General features: G+C 49.0%; 1 protein-coding gene across 4 annotated transcripts in view; it reads right to left on the reverse strand.

Annotated features, from left to right (window-relative positions):
• Window positions 1–24398, reverse strand: part of LOC126533695 (uncharacterized) — a 114687-nt gene that overhangs the window by 36895 nt on the left and 53394 nt on the right. Inside the window, exon 1 of one of the 4 annotated variants that reach the window (XM_055072265.2) lies at window positions 3352–3689. The exons of the other annotated variants lie outside the window; for them this stretch is intronic. Within the exon in view, the coding sequence (XP_054928240.1) occupies window positions 3352–3511 (160 nt within the window). The 5' untranslated portion in view covers window positions 3512–3689. Of the gene's footprint in view, window positions 1–3351; window positions 3690–24398 lie in introns of those variants that run through there. 4 annotated transcript variants of the gene reach the window in all.

Genomic DNA, 24398 nt, shown 5'->3' on the forward strand with positions numbered 1-24398 from the left:
AATCGTGTTGCACAGTGCTCCATGCTAATTTCCTTCCTCCGTGGGTTTTCCCGAGCAGATAGATGCCAATTCGGCGTGGCCCGTAAACTTGCGGTGATTTCGCATCCGCCAAAAACGCGGAAGAGCAAAGCGGAAAAAAATTCCACTTTATCACTAAGTGGCGCATTTTGTGTCTTATGTTAACACCCGCGCTGTATAGTGAATGACATGCTTATGTTCTTCCCTGCCCGGCTTAAACAAGTGCGAATAAGACCTTGGGAACATATCTTGCAGCACTGTCACGCTCATGTGCTCCATTTCCGCATAGCTTTCCCTCCACTGCCACATAAAGTTGCCCGCGGGTGCTGCAATCTCGGTGTGAAACCCCATGCGCCTGCAGACACATCGTCGTCACTTGTTTTCGCGCTTCTTCCTCTCCCCGCCCGAACGCAAAGCAGCGCGCGGCAGGTGCTACAACACTGGCTCGGCGACACCTAGCGAGTGTCACCGGCACGATGGGCGTCGATGCTCGAAGCTGCGCCGAACGCAAGCTATTTCCGCCGCTGCCGGCGCCGCCGCCTCTGCGCAACGGAGCGCAGCTAGAGCAGCAGCCGAGCACCCGTCGCCGCGCGAAGTCGCCATATTGCGGCCCTCTCGACATGCGAACTCGTGAGAGGAGGACTCGAAACATGAGACAAGGCGCAAGGAAAGAAAAGCTGCTGAGAACGAGGAGACATCAGATGGAAATGAGTGCCCAGGACCGCAAATATACTTCGAGATCGCCCTGTCCTCCACGAAAGTTCTCTATATTGAATGCCGTCATGCTTGTCGCGTCGCACAAAGCTTGCCTCAGGCGCCACTACAATGGTTAATAGTAAGACGGTTAAGAGAAATGGCTGTGGCTTTGCTAAGGTTAAGCCCAGGATGCGAAGCATACTCACGTTCCTTTTCAAGCACGTTCCTTTTCGAGCGAGCACGTTCCTTTTCGAGACGCTGTTGCCTCTGTTCCAGAGTTTCTTCGGCACGTATTCTCCGCTTGGTTGCATTTCGCCGCTCCGAGCGAGTAGAAGTACTCCCAGATACACTCGCAACTTCATCCTTTACCTCGGACTCTGTGGAGGAACGCTGCTGTTTAGCCGCGTACTGTGCACGTCGTTTGGCAAGCCGAACTTCTCGTTCTTCGGCCGTTTCCGTGGCTCTTTGTAACTTGCGCTTTGCGGTCTGACGAGCGGCCCTTTCCTTTCCCGCCATCGCGCTATACAACTGGCCTCGACGAGAGCGCGCCGCTCTTTTATACAGCTATTATGACGCCAGTGCCCTAGCGGGAGGAAGGGGAGTTAGGCCGCAGCACCGGCTGTGCGACCGCAGGCGAGCGCAAGAGTTGAGCCCGGCTTGCAGCTGTTGTGACGTCAGTGCCCAAGCGGGAGGAGTGGGAGTTAGGCCGCAGTACCACCTGTGCGACCGCAGGCGAGCGCACGAGCTGAGACCCGGCTATGTAGCTACGCGGCCGCAAGCGAGCGCACGAGTTGAGCCTCCGCTTTTGCAGCTGTTATGACGTCATATGGTAGCTACGCGGCCGCGCGCGGCGCAGCAAGGAAGAGCGTGGTTGTGCGGCTAGTATGCTTCGCATAAAATGGCAGTGTCGCCCGAAGGTCGGAGCGCTGACAGCGATAGCGTGTTCTAGCGTTGCGTTTGAACTCCTTGGGAGGTGTTCTAAGCACACACGGACGCAACGTGTTGGCACGACGCAACACGCAAAGGCTACACTGTAAAATGATTTACAGCCTTAAAAATGAAAGAGGGTGTAAATGGGTCGACAACTCACACCGTTAGGGTGTGATTTTTGTAACTGATACCCCAAAGACACAAGGATGTGAGTTATAAACACATTTGCACCCTTTTTTCGCTTTTAAGGGAGTAAATTGTTTTACACTGTAATGCTGCTGGGTCGAAGGAACAGCACCCCGGGAGCTACCAGGCGTCTCACAACGCTCGCATGATGAGAGCCGCCAGTGACGTTGCTGGCGTTACACATTGAAGGTGCACGAGATGAGAACGATGGAGAACCGTTGGCGTTGGTCAGCGCCCCCAAGAAAGCTATTGTTACGGGGTCCTAGGAAAAGACGTCTAATATATGTATATATATGACAGGTTATATTATACAGCCTGACATCAATAATAAATACGGTGAACGAATTGCTGCCGCGCGGTGTGGTTGCTGCTGCTGGCTGTCAGCCAGGGCAGCGAAGCCCGAAGTCAGACAGTCATCGTTGGTGAAACTGTTTGTCCAGACGTACACTTGCTCAGTGTAGACAAGCGCTTAGGTGTGGCGCAGAGACATTGTTACGGGTGGAATGGAGCAGCGTACGAAAGTGAAATATTCTTCTTCAAAGTTGGAAGACTGCCAAGGGAATGTCACGACATGCTGCGCCAGCTCTATGGAAACAGTACTTCATTGAAAAAATGTGTACACTAGTGGTGCAAGCGCTTCTGTGACTGAAATACTTATATGAACAAAGGTTCTCGGAAATTGCCGACACCCAACATAATGTGAACTCAACCCCATCACACAGGCTGCCTCCAGGCCAAAGTATATGAGGGACCTGTACACTCGTTCTCAAAAGTGCATAACAATAGTAGGCGATTATTTTGAAGGAGAATTAGCTGTACTCTTGCATACATGCACCGCCTTTCCCGCATACAAATCGTGACATCAATTTTTCGCCGTATCTATTCATCAGAGGTTGCATATGACGGCTAGACGTTATTGCTCAGAACACAGTAGCTCAGGAGCAGCCCAACGAAACAAGAGGGGAAGGGGGTCTGAAGGAGCCTCGTGTACGAGTCACACGAAGCGCATTCCCTTTGTGCTTTGCATGGTATTGCCGGCATTCGCAGCTACTGGAGCCAGGAATATCACGACTTTCGTTATCTATAAATACAATCATGGCTAACTTTTCTAGGATCTAAGCGCAATTTCCGCAAATTTTCCAGAAGCATCAAGTTCTCTGAGAAATTCTCGCTTTTCTCGGTTGGTAGACCCCGTGTACTTCTCTTTTTCTCTTGCACGCAATTTTATCGTGCAGTCAGTATCCCTCCAAAGCAAGAAGCGACGAACATCGCCCGTTTGACAACAATGATAGCATTGGGGTGGAAGCTACGAGGCGAGCTTTGGGTGCTCAAGACTGCGCTCCAGGCTGCTTTGGAGACGACGCCATCGCGCCGGCGAAGGACACGTGGCACTGGAGCGAACACTTGCGCGTTCGCCACGATCGTGAGCTCCATGCACACTGGCAGATGTCAGCTGCAGAAGCTTTCACTCCTGCGCCGAACGTAAACAATACCTCTCGCGCGCATACTTCAAGACCTTGCCTGTGATGCCAAAGTGGGCGCCGATGAGCTGCCATCGATGGTTCTTGAGCGCCACGTCCTTGAACTCCGGCTCGTTCCGGTCGTAGAGGTACGGGAAAGGCCGCACGAGCTCGATCAGCCGCTCGAAGTCTATCGCCGGCATCGGCGCCGCCGGCTGCATGTTTGAGCCTGCTGATACGGGCGGCGCAGGCGACTACGGCGAGCGGGAAACAAACAGCGCCTGGCTGCCGCTGCTGCGCCGAAGTGCTCCAGCGGAACGTAGCACCGCGCGCTCCTCCATGCTGTGGCGCTCCGATCGCCGCCGCTGTGACGGCGAAGCGCTGCTTCGAAGCGCTGCTGCCCCCGCTGCCCTGCCAGCCTTCGGCAGCGGGCGGCCGCTCTCACTTCTTTCCTTCTCCTCCTTTGTGGCGCTGGCGGCAGCTGTTGCTGTAGCGATGGAGGGCATGCTGCCTGCCGCCGCCGCTCCTGCTGCTGGTGCTTGGGCTCGTTGCGCGTCGGTCTGCTGAGCAGCAGCTTCTCCGGCCGCGGCTGCAGCAAGCTTCGGGGCGCGTAGCGCGAAATATTCGTCGCCGTTATCGGGACGGCGTTTCCGTCGCGGCTCCGCCAGCCCGTGTAGGCACAAGGAAAAGCGCCGGAGACCCCAATGGCGGCCGCCGGAGCGAGTCGCCGTCGCACTGCCGCTATCTGCGAAGCGCTCCAGCACGGTTCACCGAAGCGGTTTGAGAGCGGTGGAGGGCGAGATAGTGAGCTGCGCACTTTTCATCGGCATTGTGGAATAAAGGCTAGCGCAGAGAGAATACACACCAACGACGTTCGGAAGAAGAGTACAATTCACAGCGCCGAGTTTTGAACACAAAGTGCGTTCATTAGTTGTTGTTTTTTTCGACGGAAGCATACCACATGAAGGCGCCGGCGTTGTACAGCAAAGCTGTGAAGGGGAGTTTCACCCCGGTTCTCGTGTGGCGGATAAGGCCGGCGTGAGAATTTCCTTTAAAAAAACGTGACAACAAATAACTGAAACATAAAAGTCACCTTGCGTATATGTTATTCTGACACTACTTATACACGCGATTTTTTAAATAGTAGTCTGTTATTTTAGTTCCTCACGTCACGTTGTACTGACTCCAGGTTGGAGGCAGGATCTTGTGCGGCGTCGGCTGGGAAAGCTAGCGCTTGGTGCTGCCAAGTCATCTCAGCTTTCTTTGTCATCCGAGTTTGAGTAAGGGCTGAACTAAGACAATAAATTGAATTATTACTTCGTGTATGTTATCGTCCGGGTGGAATTGCTTCGTATTGGGACTCAGTGTTCGTACGCTCTCTTGATGAAATAAACGTTTTCTAAACACATATATTATAAAAAGGAAAGTTACGTCGCGTTTACTTCGCTGTAACGTAAAACTATCTTGCGCGCTTTTTTTTAGCCAGTGATTTGTCATTTTAATCACGTCACATGATCAAGACGGCTTTCGCCAATATGACGCCGGCGGAGACCGTGTTCCCGCACTGAAAGCCGGTTTTTGTGTCGAGGAACTCAACGGATCACTTCAATGGTGTTTACATGAATGCAACAAGGGGCGCATCGCATCGTATTCACGTAAAGGAATGTAGCCATGTTTACATGGTTGCGGTAGAAGCGTATCGTATTGTTTATACATCGGATATATCCATATGCCACCGCTTAAATATAAGTGCGTTCACCGGATGATGATGATGATGATGATGATTCATTGGCTCCTGTCCAGAAAGCTAACGCCACCTAGTGTCATATTTGAAAGTTAGCGCTCTCACTTCCTATCAACCGGCTTTTGCTGTCGCGTTGTGAAGCGCACCGGAAGTGTCTGCAGGGTGTCGGCTACATTCCGTGATGTCCTCCTTCATTTCTCCGCGTGGACAAATTTGACAAATTTACGCGTCCTTTATTCTGCGGAAACGCCATACCGTGTTGGATCGGGATACCAGATTTCCCAGCGTGTGCACAAATGTTGCCATGTCCAGTGGTAGCCGAACGCGGCCGCCTCGGCTTCTATCTCCCCAGGCGGGTGACCTGGCCGTGTTAACGCCGCGAATCAAGTAACAAGCTGACGTTATTCTCATTTGATAGCGATAAATAACATACGGTTTAAACGCGCGTACTGTACTCGCGAGTCGAAAGAAATCGCCATTTTTGTTTTGACGCCTCGCAGTGCGGCAGCAGCAGCCGTCGGTTGGTTGGCTGGTTGTCATCCCGCAGCGAATGCGTTCCCATAATTGCTGGTACGACATGCTTCTGTTTACAAACACCGCTAAAATGCGAATTTTCCCGTCTCAAACTATCCCTGCTTTGGTCCATTTGATGCGATACGCCTTCGTGACGTGCGATGCGCTTGGAGGTTTATACGATAGGCTTCAGCTGGTAATGCGCTTGGTGCAGGCGAATTGCATTGATGCAACAGGCGAGGGTAGTTCGTGTAGGGTAGTACGTCTGACACGTGAACGCTCGCGCGACAGAGAGAGACAGTGGACGTGATGTGTTCGCTGCACTCCCCGGCAGAACTCAAATCGACGGGAACAAGTTCCAGCTTGTTTCGGGCGAAAGAGGAAGTGGCACGTGTAGACATTGTCGCATAGTAATTACCATGATGCGCTAAAGAGTGTCACATGCTGGTGTCGCGCCCATGTAAACGTGGCTTGTGAGGTACACGGCGGAACCCACCAATTGCCGTCGATTGCGTCCGCAGTATCGTGGACACGCAACGAAACCACGTTATTATTTTGCCGTGGCAATATTTTCTGCTGGCTTCACATGCACTGTGTTTACTAACAAATAAATTGACCCATCAGTTTCTTTCATTCTTTCAACTGCGCGTGAATTATTTTTTGCTTTTTTTAATCCCCTTGCACGCACAGACAGTAGCCTCATCTAGTTCAGTTATGGACAAATCACTGTGACGCCGTTTTGTATTTTCCGCTGGAGCTTTGCGTGTCACTGGTTTTCGGAACGTAGAGCCTAGCGCATTAGACCCTTTTGTAATGACCGTGGGTGATGTTGTAATCCTTGCAAATGTGCAATCTTTGTCTCCGCAGTAGAGGATAGAAATTAACACGACATTGCACAATAACTGACATCATCAGTACGCCATTACAGATGCGAAATCTACCAGAAAAAGAGAGATGACGTTTGGTCTTCGCCATCTCCATTAAGGCAGAAGCTTTCTTTTTTATTAATGTCGGCGATAATTTTGAACGAGTACTCTGCCGCCCCTAACCGCTTTGGCGTTTCGGTTTAGTGACAGTTTAAATTTATTCAAGGGGTAACGATGCGGTGACTTTGTGTCTATATGTAGCGAGACGCGTAGTGATAAATCACAGGCCGGCGCAAAGTGGAGAGCCGGGGAGTCATACATCACCAGCGCACATTTGGTTGTCGCAGATACCCTGCGGAGGTCTTCTTGAATGGATAAATTGATGGATGAACGTGTTAATCGGTTTGTTCGAGTCTCCATCATTTGCGCCGGCTCTTCATACGGCCGAAGTTGAAGGCTTGTTTTGCACTCATGAGCTTCAGCTAATACTCGTAGCGAACAGCTTCAGGAAACAAACATGCGAAGAACAATTCCTCTCAGTCATGGCGAACACATCTATGTACGCGACCTGTTTTTGCCAGTTCTAGTAAGTGGAAGCAATAAAAAAAAAAACACGCACATCGAACTGCGCGTAAGTTCAACCATCTACATTCACTGTAAATTAGAATATTCCCACATGGGAGTTTTAAAAAGTGGTGTGCCCTAAAAACTCGCCATCCTTGAATACTTACTCGATATATGGGGGCAATACAGCGGCGCTCCCTCAGTTTACTCCGATCGCTAGCTGCGGAGGATAAAGGGGACACGTGATTTTATTCCACCTCCAAAATATTCTTCTCTTGTGTAAAATCTGCAGAGGGAGTTTTTAAAAAAACTCCCGCCACCGACAAAGTTTGGTCACGTGAAGCTTCCCGTGAGGCTGCGCGCGACGCCAGCAACCGGCCGCGTTCGGCAGAGTCAGTGGTTGGCGGTTTGTTTACATCTGTGAACTGATGTTCGGTGCCGGCATCTCGCCGATTTTTTTCCTATGCCGCCTTCCAGAAAGTCTTACAGGCTTTCAGGCTTAGGTGCACTGTATCTCTACTTCATGTACCTTAGCTGTCATTATTTTGCTGACAACGTTGAGTGCAAGAGCAACGTTTTCAAGCACACAAAAAAGGCTTAGGCATGAGCCGGAGGCTGCCAGTTGACTCGTGAGGCTGGCTCAGGTTTCTGGTCGTGCTTTTCTGTTGCGTTACCATGACTTCTGTTTCTCAATGCATGAAATGCGAATCTTATGTCCTTGTGAGTGTATGCTAACAACGTCCGCTGTATTGTTTGAAAATACTGCGTAGCAATTACAACAGCAGCCACGGTTCGAGCGACGACGTCCGTGATATAACACTTTCTGGAAGGAAATAAGGGACACAAATTGACGTAAAGGTGTCACGGAATCCCACTTCACAAATGTAAACAAACCGTCAGGCGTGAGCACTGCCGACTCCGCGGGCCGAACGCGGCCGGTGCCTGGTGCGGCGCACAGCTTCATGGGATGCGCCACGTGACCAACCTGGTTCGACGGGGGGGAGTTCTTTAAAACTTCCTGTATGGAGTTGTCGCAGGAGAACAAGGGTGCTATAACGTAAAACTATTCCAAACTTTTCTATTCCAATTCTGCAATCAGCCCACCGCTATTAGTCAAAATGATTTTGGACCACCCGCACTTCACCTGTCTGTCACGCGACGTCACGAAAACCGCGATAGCTCCCCATCTGATATGACGTGTACACACTGATTATGCATAATTTGACCAAATAGAACAAAAATAGTTATTTCTGATTCGACGCCTTTTTGCCATTAGCCCTCGGCTATTGGTCAAAAGTTTTCGGGCTGCACCCACTTCACCTGCCTCTCACGCGACGTCACAAAACCGCAAAAACCTACCGCGTCAAAGTGACGCGTACGCATTAAAGATGCGTTAATATGCTGAACAAAACAGAATTTTCTTCTGAATAGCCGCAGGCTGCCCCGTTCTGATAGGAATAAAAGATGGCTGCCACCGATCGCTCCGGCACTGGCTACTCGCCCCTGCTGGAGAGAATGGGTTTTTTTGCGTGTAATAAAACTTTTTGCGTGGCCGTGTAATGTTTTCGAGAACTTTCGACACGTTTACGACCTCGTTCTGCCAACGCTTCTTTGCTGAGGATCCGTTTTAGCGTCATTCTTAAGTTTCCGTTTCCTGCCGCCGCGATTGTCGAAAAGCCACCGCAAGCTAAGTAAGAGAAAGCGCGCACCAATCGCAAGTGCCGGCACCACCCTTTTCATCCGGTTATCGATATTCAGTGGAGAGGTTCGGCTCCATCGAATCACTCTCCACTTAAGCATGCTCCTCGCCTCTTGTGAACCAATTAGATAAGACAAGCCGCTCAGTGCAGGCAATGTTATTCGTTTTTCAAGCAACCAAAAGTCGCCTCCTATGAACGAGGGGAGCATTTGATCGGTTTGTTCAGAAAACCCTACGGGTGACCGCCCGATGCTTGCGCCTGCGGTTACGCAAATTTGACGCCAGGAGATTGGAATAAAAACATTGGAATAGTTTTAGGTTATACGGCCCCAAGATTTTGAAGCGGTGTAAAACCGCGTCATGCCGCCTTAATCCTCACGCAGCTAGCCGACGGAGTGAAACGAGGGAATGCCGCTGTATTGCTCTTATACATCAGAGTAAATATTCAAGGATGGGGAGGTTTTAGGGCACATCACCTGTTAAACACTCCCAGGGGGGGGGAGGAGTTCGTTTACCGTGTAGTCGCACATGAACGCCATATTCCGACTTCGTCGCGGTGCTTTGTTGCCAGTGAGGAAGATTGGAGTGTAAGCAACTGTTTTTAATGTAATTTTGTATGGATACCCTCGCGCAAGAAACACGGTGAGACGTTAAGTGCGTACTGTAAATAAAACTTCTTACTGGGCTATGGGAATCGAATTGTTATCGCGCAGTTACGTTTTGATTATGTCGTTGCTACGGATATTCAGTTAACGTCATGCTGTATCCTAGACACTGATTTAGGAGCATACCTGCCGAGTCCGAGTGTGAGGGTTTGTTTGACATATCAGCAATATAGCTACGTTTCACAACCGAGACACATTGCTTGGACGCTGAGCAATGTCTCTCGAGCTTTTCTGTGTTACGTGGGTTGATTTGGGCCAGGCTCACACCGTAACGAACTCTTGTTACTCTACCACTATTTCCTACGAAGGTCACCATGAAGCAGGTGTATTTACATTCTCTTTGCTTACTTTAACTTACGCACACCTCTTTGGCCGCGAACGCCGGCAGTGTGTGAAGTCGCTTCAGCACTCGTAGAATGGCATGCTAATTTTAATAAAACTTACGCGATCTACTGTGTTTTTCACTTATTCTAAATTAACAGCCTTATGTTGATTTAGGTCTTTCTTAGTATCCGCAAGCCATATCTGGTTTATGCGAGCATTTGAGCCGTAATTCTGAAAACATAACAGCTGCTCCCTCGACCTTAAGGGTATAATTATGCTGGTAGAGTTGCTTCTTCTTGTGTGTCGCGTGCATGTTGGATGTCTTTCAAAGGTGTGCATTGGGTGCTTCTCGAATGATAATGTATGTCGTGGCTTATCAACTCTCATTGACGTGTTTCGCAGAATTTGATGCCGTCTTGTGTGTATATTTCGAAATTTCACGCGTGGTCTCTACGTGATTAAAAAATCTTCGCGCACACTGACGTGATACCACTTATATACTCCCGATGCAGGTCGGAAAAGCTCCGTCCAGCGCGAAATAAAAAAGAAAGACAGACACTCCCAAGGCTTCATGCGAAAATTCCGCCTGAACGGAGTAAAAGCTATACTGCGATCATACGGAGTATAATGGACTCCCGCCTGGGTTGTTGGGAGCTTCAATCTATCGTGTTGGGAAGTTTCAGTCAATGGCGTTGACTAATGCTATACACAACAACTTTGGAAAAAAAAAAGGTATTATCATGTTTCACGGGATATTCGACGGGATACTCGACGTGCTGCTGCGTGGCGCTGCTGAGCTCCGTCAGCGAGGGCGAAATGATCGTTTCTTCCTTTCTTGGAACGCTTGCAGCCAATGACTAATTTGTCCATGTGTTTTCGAGCCGGTCAGGGCTCCTTTATCCAAGCAATTACGCCCGATTATCGCACACGTTTGAATCTATGTGAATCGAACCTTTCGAGTAGCAGGTAATTAAATGCTACAACACTTCAACTTCTTCACCGCGTTTGCAACAAGGCGAACACGGGCCTGCGCCACAAGACGAGCCCCTATGATGCACGCGCCAGCGAATTATGCTGTTTCACGGACCTGCCCATTTTTTCCAATTGCATGCGCCGTCACCAGGATTGGCCAACCCTACCCGGCCAGGAACACACCGATCACGAGAGCCTAACCTCGAGAACGAACGCATAGAAAGCTTCGTTCTAATAAAGGAATTATGTCCTTGAAGGCATATATTTTGTGAAGTGAGGATATTCAGGTACCATTATATGTTTCAGTGTGTACTTAGTCCGAGGATAGAGCCGGTCACTGACACATCCGTAGTGGTAGCACACATGGCTAGCAATATCTATTTGGCATGGCAGCTGCAGCACCCATAGCACAAGCAGCTAGCAAAATCCGGGAGGGTTGGCAAAGAAATCGTCGCTTTAAAATGCACCATAAAATATTGTGTTCTGAGTTTATATTTATTTACTCGGTAATTATGAATATACCCACTAGAAAAGGCGAATTGTAATCCTACTGCCCTGAATTTATTTCAGCGAAGTCTGCAGCACATTGGAATGAAATACGCATTTCACCCGTGTATCGATAGCTTATCAGAATTCGCCACTGAAGGGGATAACAAGACGTTATCACTGTCACGTCCGGTCTGACGTAGCACCAAAGTGGATCGGATTATGAGTGCGCGATTCAGCCTATCACTATTCCACTCAAAAGGCGGTTAGTTGGAGCATGTTATGCATATCAATGCAATACGGCCTCTTCGCACATGGCCACCATATCTCGGAGGCCATGTTTCTCGTGTCCTTCATTGGGCAGGGCTAAGCCTGGCTTTGCCAACGTTGGAACAGTATGCATGACAGGGGAAAGGCAATTGCGTGAGACGTGCCACTTCACACTCTTCTTGGAAGAGGTTGAGAAGGACTATCAGTAAATGAGCTGTCTGTACACAGGCCTAACAAGTTGTCAACGTGCGGAATTGGACGTGTTGTGAAATGCTCGTGTAAAGGCACTTATCAGAAGAAACGCTAGAAATTTCCTCGGCTATCGCCATTATATTTTACTTAGCTTTCAAACACGAAGTCCCATAGGTTTCTTTCTCGTTGATCAATATTCAGATTGATTTACATGTCACTGAAGCATATTGCAGGTGCACTGAAGCATTCATGGATTTGTGCCTGTGCCCTAGATGCTTTAGGTTGTATATTAATGCAGAAATAAATTTGAATTTGAATCCCTGCTTCTCTGATGGCGTCATTGCTGGCCGTTGAAAGGACACCGATGAACAGCGGCAAAAACAGTTTTGACTGACAGAGTGTCCCTGAAAATTTTGAACACACTAATAAAGTATGGCTGCCGTGACGCAGAGCTCAATAGACATGTTGACCACGCCGATGCCAAAGGCTCTATACGGCCATGCACTATACGTCCTTTTATGTCGAAGTTTGAGAACCCTCTGCTGAGTCGAGTCAACAAGTCACCACAACCTCTGCCGAAAAACCGTCTGGAGGTATAGATGGCAGGGCCTAAACGCATAGTAAGCTAGACAAGGGCCCGTCTATTGTGTAGACAGTAAAAGGTCTAATGTTGAGGCTAGTTGGTTCTACACGGTGAACTGAAACGCGCTACTAAGCTACAAGAGCAAACGACTGAAAAGACACACACGATACCTCAAGGTATCGCGTGTGTTCTTTCGGTTGTTCCTTTTTGTTGATCAGTATAGCACGTTTCCATTTCCACGTGTGGAAAATGCTTGGACCATGCTCGAAGAGTCAGCTGCAGCAAAAATGTATAACACATATTTAGACCGGCCCGGTAGGTATAAGACGAATCGGATGGCTTCCACGCACATGCGTTTCCTTCGCGACCAGCGCTGACGGCGGCTACGTGAGCGCGCGTCTTTGGATGCGTGCTGGATTGCTGCATGGAGCAGTGAGAGAGAGAGAGACAGAGAAGTGCCGAGCTGCGGCCTTCCGCGACGAGGACGCGGAAGGAGCCCGGCTATCCAGCTTCCCTGGACGGCGCGGCGGCGGCAGGACCGGACCCGATTGAGGCCACTGCGCCGCCAGAATCCAGGGCCCTCTCCCAGTACCTCCTCGGCGCCCCCAACCAACTTTGTTTTGCCTGTGCCGGACGTCGACCAACGCCCACCGTCGTGCAATTGCTGCAGCAGCGTATAGACTCGATCGTCTGTACTGCAGCTTCCTGTTGAGGCCAGTGCTGAACCACTAATAGCGGCGCATATAGTTAAGAGTGTGCAGAAGCACAATAACCACGCTGCTCGCCTTGGAAAACTGGCTGCAACGGAAAGCCAGCGAAACTCTACCTGCGGCCGGTCTTGTCAGTGGAGAAAAAGAAAGGGAAATGCGTTTTGTTTCGCGCAAAATATCGGCCACTTGTTACGTCAGCACCTCAAACACTGGGGTTTTGTATAGTGGGTCTATTCTCAGCATATAGAGGGGACGCGCTACAGTCGTAGGAATTGTGGTCGAGAGTTCGGCCAAATACCGTTCACGTAAAATCATTATTCGCGCGCGTGACTGTGACCAAGATTGAATGTGAGCTCATAAATATGAGGGATCCGCCCCCGCAGGCAAATCTTGCTGGCATGGTCTACAATATATCCCGCGCGCCGACCACAAGTTGATGTATATTTGTGATAAATTCATAAATTTATTGTAATGCGGCCCTATTCCGGAATTTTTGCCCTCGGAGATCACGCCCAGAGGACTGCAGGTCGCCAGCCAAACTGGGGCAACGCGCCTATCGTAACGACAGAGAAGGACCCGAGAACGAGGCTCCGTCTGGAATCTTCAATCGTACAAACCACCGGAAACATAATGAACTGGTTCATCTGGTACTATCAATCACGCGTATTTCCGAACTGATGCGATCAGGGCTTTAAGAACGTCCTGCGTAACCAGCTTTCCATTATGAACAACGGATGCACCCGGTTCTCGAAACGGAATTTTCAAGCGACACTTTCTTTGCCTACCCTCCGGAGTTTGCCATGGCTGTCTGCTGAGGGTCACTCATTGTCTTGACGAATATACCTTGTTCGTTAACAGATGCTTTTTAAATTGCCGACAGAAGAAGGCATTCGCTTCGGTATCTGCATGACAAGAAGGACAATTCCTTCTCACAAGCGCAACCAAACAGACCCCAAGAACGCACGGTTGCATCTTTATTAAGAATCACCGTGAACACTAATCAAAGGACCACGAAAGAGTAAAATAATTCGAGCACTCTGTAGCACCATCAAAGGCACTATTACCAAGAGGCTCGGTTAGGTAGAAAAAGTCGAAAAAGTAGAAAGGGCAAAAGACGGATGGCAAGGAAATCTTGGAGTTCCTGCCGCAGCTCGCCGTGACGTAATGGAAGCTCAGGTTTAGTAAATATTTTCGTCAATAAATATGGACTGCATACATCGCATTTTAATCGAGCCGAAAGTTAAGCGCAGCAAATATGACTAAGTACTGCAGTACTGCCCAAACACAAGAAAATACCTTGAAAGCTATGACGTCATACTAACGTACCGGCGTTAGGGTTGCCGTGCAAAACTTGAAGAATCAAATCTTGCTTTTCGTTTTATGTTCCTATAGTCAACCTACCCTACCATAAACGTCTATATGCCCCATATTCAATAATCCTATATGAACATAGTGGAATCCCACCTAAAAACCCATGCGTTTCCATTTATCGTGTGGGGCAGGTCCCATACGAAATATGAACGTTTTGGAGGCCCCATATGAAAACTGCTACGCTCGCATATATCATATGGGGACCCCATATACAAACGTGTATGCCGCCATATGAAATAATGAACACACAGTTTTTATATATGACTGCCGCATGTTAATATATGGGACTCTTGCATAGGGGGCTTATGGTTATTTTGGTAGGGCATTACCGTGAAGTTAACGAGAAGAGAGTTTTGGAGGCTACGTTATCAGTCTATACTGGTTAAGTATTTGTCTTTAGTGTCCTTTTAATTAAGGAGGCACACGTAAACATTCGCGCATTATGAAGAAAGATGTGGCTCATTTCTTCGGCAGGCCCCGGTTCATGTGGAATGTTAGTGCCCACATCTTGGGACTCGGCACTCTTAAGATCCAAGTGTGGCGTAAGCTCCCCGATGATCTTCTTGAAATGGCCGGTGGGCTCAAAGAGCTGATTCTGATCACTCCAGCCTTCTAATATGAACTCCGAGATTATAAGCATGAGGGTACGCTGAAAATCTCGGAGGCCTTGCTCCTGACAGCGCTGGAAGACTAGTTTGCAAGTCGTTTTGCTAGCCTGGCTCGGCTACACACTTGTGGCTGTTACGGTGAGCGGGCTGCGTCTACCCGAAAGTAATCGACAGTGCTCTGGCAATCTGTCTTGATTTTATGGAAAAGAAAGATAAAGTTTGACGGACGTCACCATAAATAAATGATAATTATGGGCGGTGTTTTAAGAGTTTGTGCACAAACTCCTGAGATTTTGTCCTCTACCGTGTACAATATGTTTGTGCATATTTTTGCATGTCCTATATACAACCTATGTATTTCCAACGGTCCATATAATTTGAGCCTTGTAGGCTTCGCGTTTTCCCTGTTCACATGTACGCACGTACACAATATGCACATACACCTTGATAAGTTCAAGCCCTGAATGCCTACGTTTACGTGTTCATTTCAATGTTGTCACTCGCCTAATGACCCTGCTCCCGGTATTCACGCTCCTGGTGCTACAATGCCCATGTTGCTAATGCGCCTCACGTCCACATCCTTCATGCGCCAAGTTTCTATGCTCATGAATGCCTAATCTCCACGTAATCGAAAAAAAATTATTCAATCTTGCAGATTTAACAGCAGACCTACATGAAAAGTAGGAAATTGATTAAATATACGTGAAAGAAACTAAATTCGATGACACCACAAGATAAGATTAAAGGATGCGATTTCATCAAAATCAGTGCTTCGGGGCCTCAGATGGTTATTTCATTCGGCTCTCAGTCAATCTTCTAATGCAGAGTACAAAGCCCTCTAAATTGCTATCGCCGGAACACCGCCCTGAAATTGCGAACAAGAGAAAGACGAAGTAAACGAGAAACACATGGAGGCTAACCAAACAAAAAATAGGGTTTGCTACCCTAAACTGTGGCCTGTGGGAGATGAGATAGAAAGATAAATAGAAGGAGATGATCACAACATGAGCTTGTGTAGCGCAGTGAGCACCAATGAAGTCTATTGTGACTTTTGTAGGTTTGTTGTCCTTAAGAGTTGTAGACGCGCAAGCATCGTCGTCATCAGCTGCGATGATTTAATGAGGCCGGCATTCGAAAGCGGTTTGTTCCGGCAATGGTTTGTGATCAACTCCAGCTAGCGCAGACTCGAGCGATTGTCTCTGTAGACTGCAGAAATCTCACTCCCTCGCAACCTGTTCAAGGGTCTCGAGAAGAGCGAACACGAGCTTGATGGCGTAGGAAAACACGCATCGCCCGAACACTGTCATCAGTATTCGTCTTCATCACCTTCCCCCCACCGGAAGCGCGAACAACGAATCATTCGAATTGAACGGTCGATTCAATACGCTAGTCGCACGTGCCTTAATAACAAGACAAGCTTCATAACACACGCAGCGACGAAAGCGGTGCTAACGCAAAACAAATGTCCTGTCTCTCCGCTCTGTCAGAATTATACTTCACTTGTAAAATAACACATGACATTTCGTAGCACAGCGGGTGATAAGTTGGACTACGTTGGCCCAGTATTGGCCCACTTGCAGTATACAACTTACGTGTGTGGTCGGTAATGGTGTCATATTGAAAAGTTGTCGAATAAACGTGCAGAGGGTCACTGAAAGTAAAAGGTAAAGTCTCACCGACAGCAGATATATCTAAGCGCTGAATTTGAGTTACCATTTACAGCGATAGCTACGATGATAACGACTAACTTCAACGAAGGCTCACGTGTACTCCTTTCCCGGAGTGGTTTCCTGGAACGAGATGGCGCTTTTGGCGACGCGCCGCATGTTGCCTCAGGGAAAGCGCTAGAATACGAAACTATTACCGTTTCTGCTCTGCTTCTGTGCAAACAGCTATCGGAAATGCAACTGGGTATTCGCTAACGTATTCAATATCTTCCATTCACGCTCCAGAGTGTGGAGCAATGGTGTGATGACGTTTTACAGTATAGTTGGCTGCAAAAACAGTGACTTGCATATTGAGTAATGGAATTGATCTGTGTGACCAAACCCGCCGTAGCGGCTTAGCCGCTGTGGTGTCGCGCTACAAAGCACGCGGTCGCAGGATTGAATCCCGGCCGCGGTGGCCGCATTTCCATGGGGGCGAAATGCAAGAACGCCCGTGGCCACGTGCATTTGGGGCACTCTAGAGGTCCTCAGGTGGTCAATATTGATCTGGAGTGTACCACTACGATGTGCCTCATAATCAAATCATGGTTTTGGCCGGTAAAACCCCAGACAAAGCAAGGACTTCAACCCTCGAACGTCGTTAAGAGCGAGTACCGCTCGTTACACAATGACAAAAGAAAGTAACGCCGCTTCCTTGAATAGTACGTTTCTCGCACATTTTCGACATATATCCAGACCAACTCACGCGCTAACTCACGCTCACTCTGTCACCGACGTACGAATTATAAGTGAATGGGCGCACACTTGAATCAATGCGTCGAAGCATGGGTGACGGCGACTGCACCAACAGCACACGAATGTTCGAAGCTGAACGTTTCGTGACGGTCAACACACTAAGTCACTAGCGATAATACGTCTTCTCTACAAGCTATTATACAGAAGATCTTCGTTCCAAGCCTTGTACGTAGCAAGAACAAATCGCAACTGAGCACACCCCGAGCAGTTAGGAAGAAAATAAACGCTCACATAGTGATCGCATCGAGGAACATTACTCGGACATAAACCTGACGAGCCACTGCTTCAAAGCATTTGGCAAATAAAGAACGAAGAGTGAAACACGGTGATCCTGATTCAATTCAAAGGCGGAAATATTGGACTGCTTGGAATACATATTTAGTTCCACTTTCAGTACAAGCACCATATATACACTGCTCACACCGTTTGGACAAAGCGTAATTAGCCCTGAAAGCGCTTATATTTCCTCTGAAGCTGTGACCAAAGCTTCGTGTCATCCACCCAGTCACCATCGAGGATATGTGCCGAAACGAAACTTTGCTGAGGAGCACCAGCGTCATGCACATCCAATAAACACGGATGCAACGAAAGAAGCTCAGGAAGGCAATGGCCGCGCCGTCACGTGACCGAACATGGCAGCGCCCACGGAATCGCCGTGAAAGGCGTCTATAACCACGCGCTGGGGTACACATTCTGGGTGCAGTGCAGGCAAGCGCACTTTACCTTAAGGCGACTCTTGCTATCATGATAAAACGAAAACACTATATGAAGATGAAAAGATTATTCCTGCGAGGGTTGCCACACAATCAAACCAAATTAAGTCAACAACGCTAACGAAGTAAAAACGAATATAAAGCTATATTGTGACGCTGTAGTGACGGTGAAGAAATAAACACTGCCAAAACCATGGGATAAGAATCAGAATGTTTATTGAAAAAAAAATTGTTCCCAGGAAGGCGAGCAACATTTAATCACAGTGGTAGCGCTGAGCGCCGTCATCAGTAGTTTAACCTAATCGCACGGGTAGAGTCCATCAGCTATTGACACACGTAATCCCGGCCACGGCGGCCGCATCTCGATGGGGGCGAAATGCAAGAAAAATTGCAAGACCACCGTGTCGCCAACACGGTGGTCAAAATTAGTCCGAAGTCCCTCTACAACGACGTGCCTCCTAGTCAGATCGTTGCTTTGGCATGTAAAATATACAAATCTAAATGTTTTAAATTCATTTATGCACGTTCACCATACACTCCAAAGTAAGTTCTAGTTTCCGCGTACATTCAAGAATGTACAGCAATATTCACGTCGCGTACGTAATCCGATTAGACAAGACTCTTTCGCTTTATAATCGGCAACAGTATTAAAGAAATGTCGGATACAGTAGGTGCGTCCTGTGCCGAATGACGATTAGATATCAACGATAATACCATCAAAAACGGAGACTGCGACAAAAAGTGCAAATAACGTTCGCGTGAAAGCTACCTCACGACTCGCAGCGAGACGAAAAAGTACCCGCACACTTCAGAATTAAAGCACGCGTATCCAGTAACGAGGCCGTCACCTCGACTCAAAGGCGTTCGAACGCACAGCTTCGACCGTTACGACCAGGTTAGTTATCGCGGAGGGCTCGAAACACCAAGTGGCGTGACCCCAGCGTTCTCGAAGTGGGCTTCTTCAAAAAAGTATTCCCACTTCGCTAGCCGTTCTATAGCACTGTTGTCGGGGAGCGCAGCGAAACCGCTAACACGCTTTCATAACGAAACACTGTCATGATCTGGAGGACCTCGCGAGACGGCGAAAGCGAAACTAAATCCAGCCGGTGAGCGGAGAATGAGGTCCCGTATTCTCCAACCTTCCCTTCCATCTCCTCGCTCCCGACGAACGCCGGGGGGAGGGGGGGGGGGGAGAACGTCTGACGAGGAGGAAACACGGTGAAGCTATGCGCGGTCGGTTCTCGCATGTTCCGTGCACTATTGCGATAGTGGAGGATCCTATCGGTTCATTCAGCCTAGTGGGGTTACCGAGCGGTAACGTTTAGAGGGTTTTAGAGCATCGTTGCCTCTTTATACCGATAAAGCTGCCCCTTTGGCGACCTGTCAGCTTGGCACGTGTATGCTGAGCCAAGCTTCGCATCCACATAGAGCGGCCTTGCTTGCACGCGAGCAGCTGGCAGACGGTGCAGACAATAGCGGCGCGCCAAAACTCTCTAATAAATGCAATCTTGCAAGTTTCCGAAAGGAAAAGTGCGGATTGATGTTTATTAAGCAGCGTTGAATGTCGCCAGCGTTTCTGCAACCACCTACGCTGACGCGTGGAAAGTTATAGAGCCACTGGAAACAGATCTATCCAAACCGAAGAACAGGAACCAAGGTATAGAAAGCTGGAAGTTCACGAGTATAACGAGAGAAAAGCGCCGCTTAAGAAAGATAAGTAAATGTGATCGCCGGTGCATAAAGTGACATACGGAAGTCTTGGTGTTTTAGGAAGCAAGCGTGTTCTTTAGGACGGATCTAAAGACTGCTCTAAAGTCGCTGCTGAAGACCTGTTCTAAAATCCCTTTCGCAAACGAAAATACAACGAACATTTATTTGCTTTATGTTATCAATTTTATCCCTAATCGTGCATATATGTTTTTTGGGTAACGTGATAATTATTTTTGACGAATTTTGTTCTTTGCCTCCTATAGGTTATCGTGGAAATTCGTATTATGGGAGGCATTGTCGGTCCGTTCCTTATTAGTTGTTCCCCAATAAGCACACACATTTTATGTATCCGTAATTCAGCACGCTGAAATATTGACTCACCCAACACGTCGTCAGCAACCTTGTTTCCGTATCGCTGACACTTTACAAACAATACCTGAAGGCGCGATCAAAGCATCGGTACCCTGGGGAATTCTGCCACATTTATTGTGTATTTTTGACTAACTACGAAATTCACCTGTTTAGAGAACACCCTCCTTAGTTACGAGCACGGTGTAAGAATATTATGAATATTCTTAGCCCGTGATTACGAAGAAGAGGATTAAGTTTCCTGTCGGTAGCCTATACCTGTAGGGGCGCATGAAGCAGCGGGCGTGTACCGTTTAGTGCCAATGTCAATGAAGGGATTCTTGATATGTGATCCAAACCGTGGATAGGAAGTCCTAACGACTGCAGCTGTAGTGCTTTACGTCTTTGCTTCTTAGGGCGTATGAAGCTCGAGGTGAAACACATGTACAGCTCACATGAGGTGCTGCGCCTGTAGCAACCACCCATGAACCATGGCTTCGCCGCTCTTTTTGTTTCACCCACACTGCACCGAATTGATTGACGGCATCATGCGCGCGGCGGGGGGAAGAAATCGAGCCTCGCGGCTGCCACTGGAAAAGAAGCGGGACGGACGGCTTTCGCGCGAACTTTTCTGAGAGGAGGAAGCCCCCGATGGAAAAAAAAAGAAAGAGGCGAGGAGGGAAAATGGCGGCGGTTCACTAGGCAGGCGGAGAAGGAAGGGAGTTACGAGAGACTGACGAGGAAAAGAGAAGAGCGAATGAAGGGAGAAGAAGGAGTCGAAGAGGGGAGACGATGGGAATATCGCCACCGCCGCCGAACGAAAATGGAAACGAGCCCGGTGGGTGGCGAAGGGCAAGAAGAATATCTCACGATGGCAAGAGAAGAGGAAGAGGAGGCAGGAAAGTTAATAGAGAGAAGCGAAGGAATAAGGGACGGGCGAGTTGAAAGAACAGCAAAAACGGGACAGGCGTAGCGAGAGGGAGCGAAAAAAAAAAGATGAAATAATGAACGTAAGGAAGACAAGGCATGATGTGAAAGGAAGAAAAGAAAGTGAAGCAGCACATGGAAGGAAGGGGAGCGTACGTTATATAGTGTGGGTGGCTGGGGATGTGCGAGGAGAGGATGTGGCGGTAAGGAAAGGAGGAGGGCAGAGTTGTCGGTGTGTGCATGTGCGCGACGGAGGATGCACACACATACAGCAGTCTGTACGACGGTCTGTCTACTTCTGCTTTTAAAGCTTGGCCGCTCAACGACGGGGTGACGGGCACGGGCAACGCCGTCGGCGGGATCGATCGCTGCCGCCTCGCTAACGCGCGGCGCCCCCTCTCCTGGAGAGTGGGCGCAAAACTGGTGGGAAGAGCTCAGACAGAACGCGGCGAACTCCCGAAGAACGGCTGACTCTCGCAGCGAGCCCACGGAGGAAAGGAAAGAGCCCTAGAATTTTGAGAGGGTGTTTGTACCACAGGCTGGGCCTTCCACTGCGCATGCGCCATATTTCGCGGCATGTTTCCACGGCAACGATGGGGCCGTTGCGCGCGCACGGCGACCGCGCGCCTTGGCAGAGTAGGCGCGACGCCAGTAGAGGGCGCTTATGGGGAGAGGGCTTTTTCTCTCGCTTCGCCTCCTGCCTGCACTCTTCTTTCGGATCTAGTTTTCCTCATTTTCAACCCCCTGTCCCTTGCTCTCATCATCTCTCTAGGTCTCCCTCGCTCATTGTCTCCTCTTATTGGTTTGTTCCTTCGTCTCTCTCCCTCGTGAAGCCAACGACATCCCCCTCTCTACTGGGAGCGTTCCCTTCGCTTCTAATGGCGGGGCTGGCTCGTTTCACCGGCCGGCGACCAGCGGGATCCTACACCTACCGCGCGCCGTGGACGGTTCAGGCTTCTGTTCTCCCCTTGAATGAGTGGAAGGAAGGAAGTTTCAAATAAACAAAGAAAAAAGAAAAGTAGCAAAAGACAGAATATGCCCTTTCCTTACGGTACAGACGATAAATAAGCAACAAAACGTGGCTGATAGTCTCCGAATCTGGAAGCGCAACAGAGTAGTGTGCGCGCCGAGAGCATGAGCTTTCCGCAGACGCCAGGTTCTACCTACCACTTGTGTGTGCCGGGCAAGAAGATGCCGTTGTAACCCGTCAACGGTCGTTAGTCACCGTCAGTAGCCTCGTCACAGACAAACAATGAATCTGACGTCACGAGGTTAAATTGGAACGAAAGTCGTTGGGATGACGATTGGGGTGCCAACTTCTCTTCACCCGCTCAGCTGCAAGTCGCCCGGCATTCGTTATCTTGCCCAGTGTCTGTCTAGATCATCACTCCTTAGTTCTTGGAATGATTCCGTTGCATGCTGTTCGTTCGTAATGCGATATTGTACATATCTGTAAGCAGGATTCAGAAATATAAAGTGCGGATTTTCACATTATCATTTTTCGCTGATATAAACATTTAGCTGTGCGGAAAAGCCTGTCACACGCTGTATGTACTGCCAACATTTTCAACTCTAATAAATAATTAAATCAAACAGCATTATCCGCCTTTCAAACAGCGCCGCATGTTTAGCACCGTTGGCAGCGGCGTTTGAAACTCTAGTAACGCACGTACCAGCAGCTTTTTGCAGCAAAACTAACACAAACCAGCATTTACTGGGAACGAATTTTTCGCGTCATCATATCAGAACCCACGGTGGCATGTTCCGGTACGACCAATGGGATCCAAATAGAGTTGCTAATCGGTGATATGAAATGCAGAGCCATTCACGAAATGTAAAGTAATACAACTATATCCTATATTGTTAGGAAACCCGCAGGTCTGAAATCAACTTTAGTACTCAAGAAGGAGATGTTTGTTCTGTTCTTCTTGCATCGCTTGTGATGCTGCGATTCGTAGGCGTCCAAATTCTAGCCTACTGAGTGTTCCACGTGCTAGGCTTGAATAGCTTCACTCGCCGATTGCACAAACCGTCGTGCAATCCTGTTCCAAAAACGAGCGTTCACCACTACCCATGTTATTTCTTGTTTTCGTTGCGTTTCTGAGCTTTCCAGTCACATCAGTGCCTACCAGTTCAAACAGCGCGCCTCGCTCAGCCGACGACCGTCAGCCCTCCAGCCTGTCCCGAGCTGTCGAGGAAAGGAGGAGAGAATGCGTGCCTTACGCAAGCACGCTGCTTTCGCAACGTATTTTGCGCGCTCCTCCGTTCGCCGCCTCTGACTTTGCGCAGCCGCAGACGAACACCGCCCGCTTCACCGAGGGCGCTCCGCCTCAGACAGCGTCTCCAGCGTCTCCAGACAGCGTCTCAAGCTGGATACGCTTGCAGACTTGGTACTAGCGTGGCGGAGTGACTCGACACGACCTGCTGGAACCGACATGCGTGTTATGAAGATAAGGAATACACCGGCCTGTTCAGTGTGTTCCACTAAAGAGTAACGGAAGTCATGAAGAGTGGCGTAATCAAAATCTCCAGCGGTCTCTGCTGAGAACCCCGCTGCTTTTCATTGAAACCGCGGCACAAGGGCTTTGCGACTTCAAGAAATTCGCGTCGTAAGACAAGGAGCAGAACTGTCAGTTTTTGTGTCACCTTCAAGGCACATCCCCAAAGTGGTATGTCTCTGTAACGTTCATCGTTAAGCCCCACGCTCAAATAGGAAGCACCACCTGTCACCAACCTCCTACAAACACATAGAGATCCGTTCAAGGTGCATTCAATGTCCGTGTGTGCGCGCGCGCGCGTGTTCGCGTAGTATACAGCAGATATGGCCTTGCAAACCTGCCGCTGATTTTCATTACTGTATTACAGTGCACAAACCGCAAGCTTTCCACATAACCAACCGGAATGCCTGGCTGTTTTGTCGTAAAGGAGCAAAAGTTTCGCCACTATTTGCACATCCACGTGCCCATAAAACTCCGAAGGTATATTTAAGCCTACATCGCTGGTGAGACCCCCCGAAAGCATTCTGCTGTAAAAATCTCTCCAAGAGAGTTGAACATACTACTTTCACCACAAGCGTACGGACGTTTCAGGGGTCACAAACACGAAGTGTCTGTGCATGTACTTTGTTTTGTGTGTGTGTGTCACAGGGTGTGCCTCCTACTAACCGGTCACTTTATAGGTTTAAATTGGGGGCGTCAAAAGAGTGTCATGAACGTTCTTACGCCCTTTCCTTGATTCGCTCGCTTTCTGGTTCGGCGTTCGGCCGGTGTGTGAGCTGCCCCGACGCTTGTTTTCACTTCGCAGAAGTCGATGAGCGAGGAAACTGGCCTGTTGCTCGCGCGCGCGCGCGCGCGTGCCCGGACGGCGTCACTCTGGCGGAAA

This window comes from Dermacentor andersoni, chromosome 7, assembly GCF_023375885.2.
Source record: "Dermacentor andersoni chromosome 7, qqDerAnde1_hic_scaffold, whole genome shotgun sequence".
NCBI lineage: Eukaryota > Metazoa > Arthropoda > Arachnida > Ixodida > Ixodidae > Dermacentor > Dermacentor andersoni.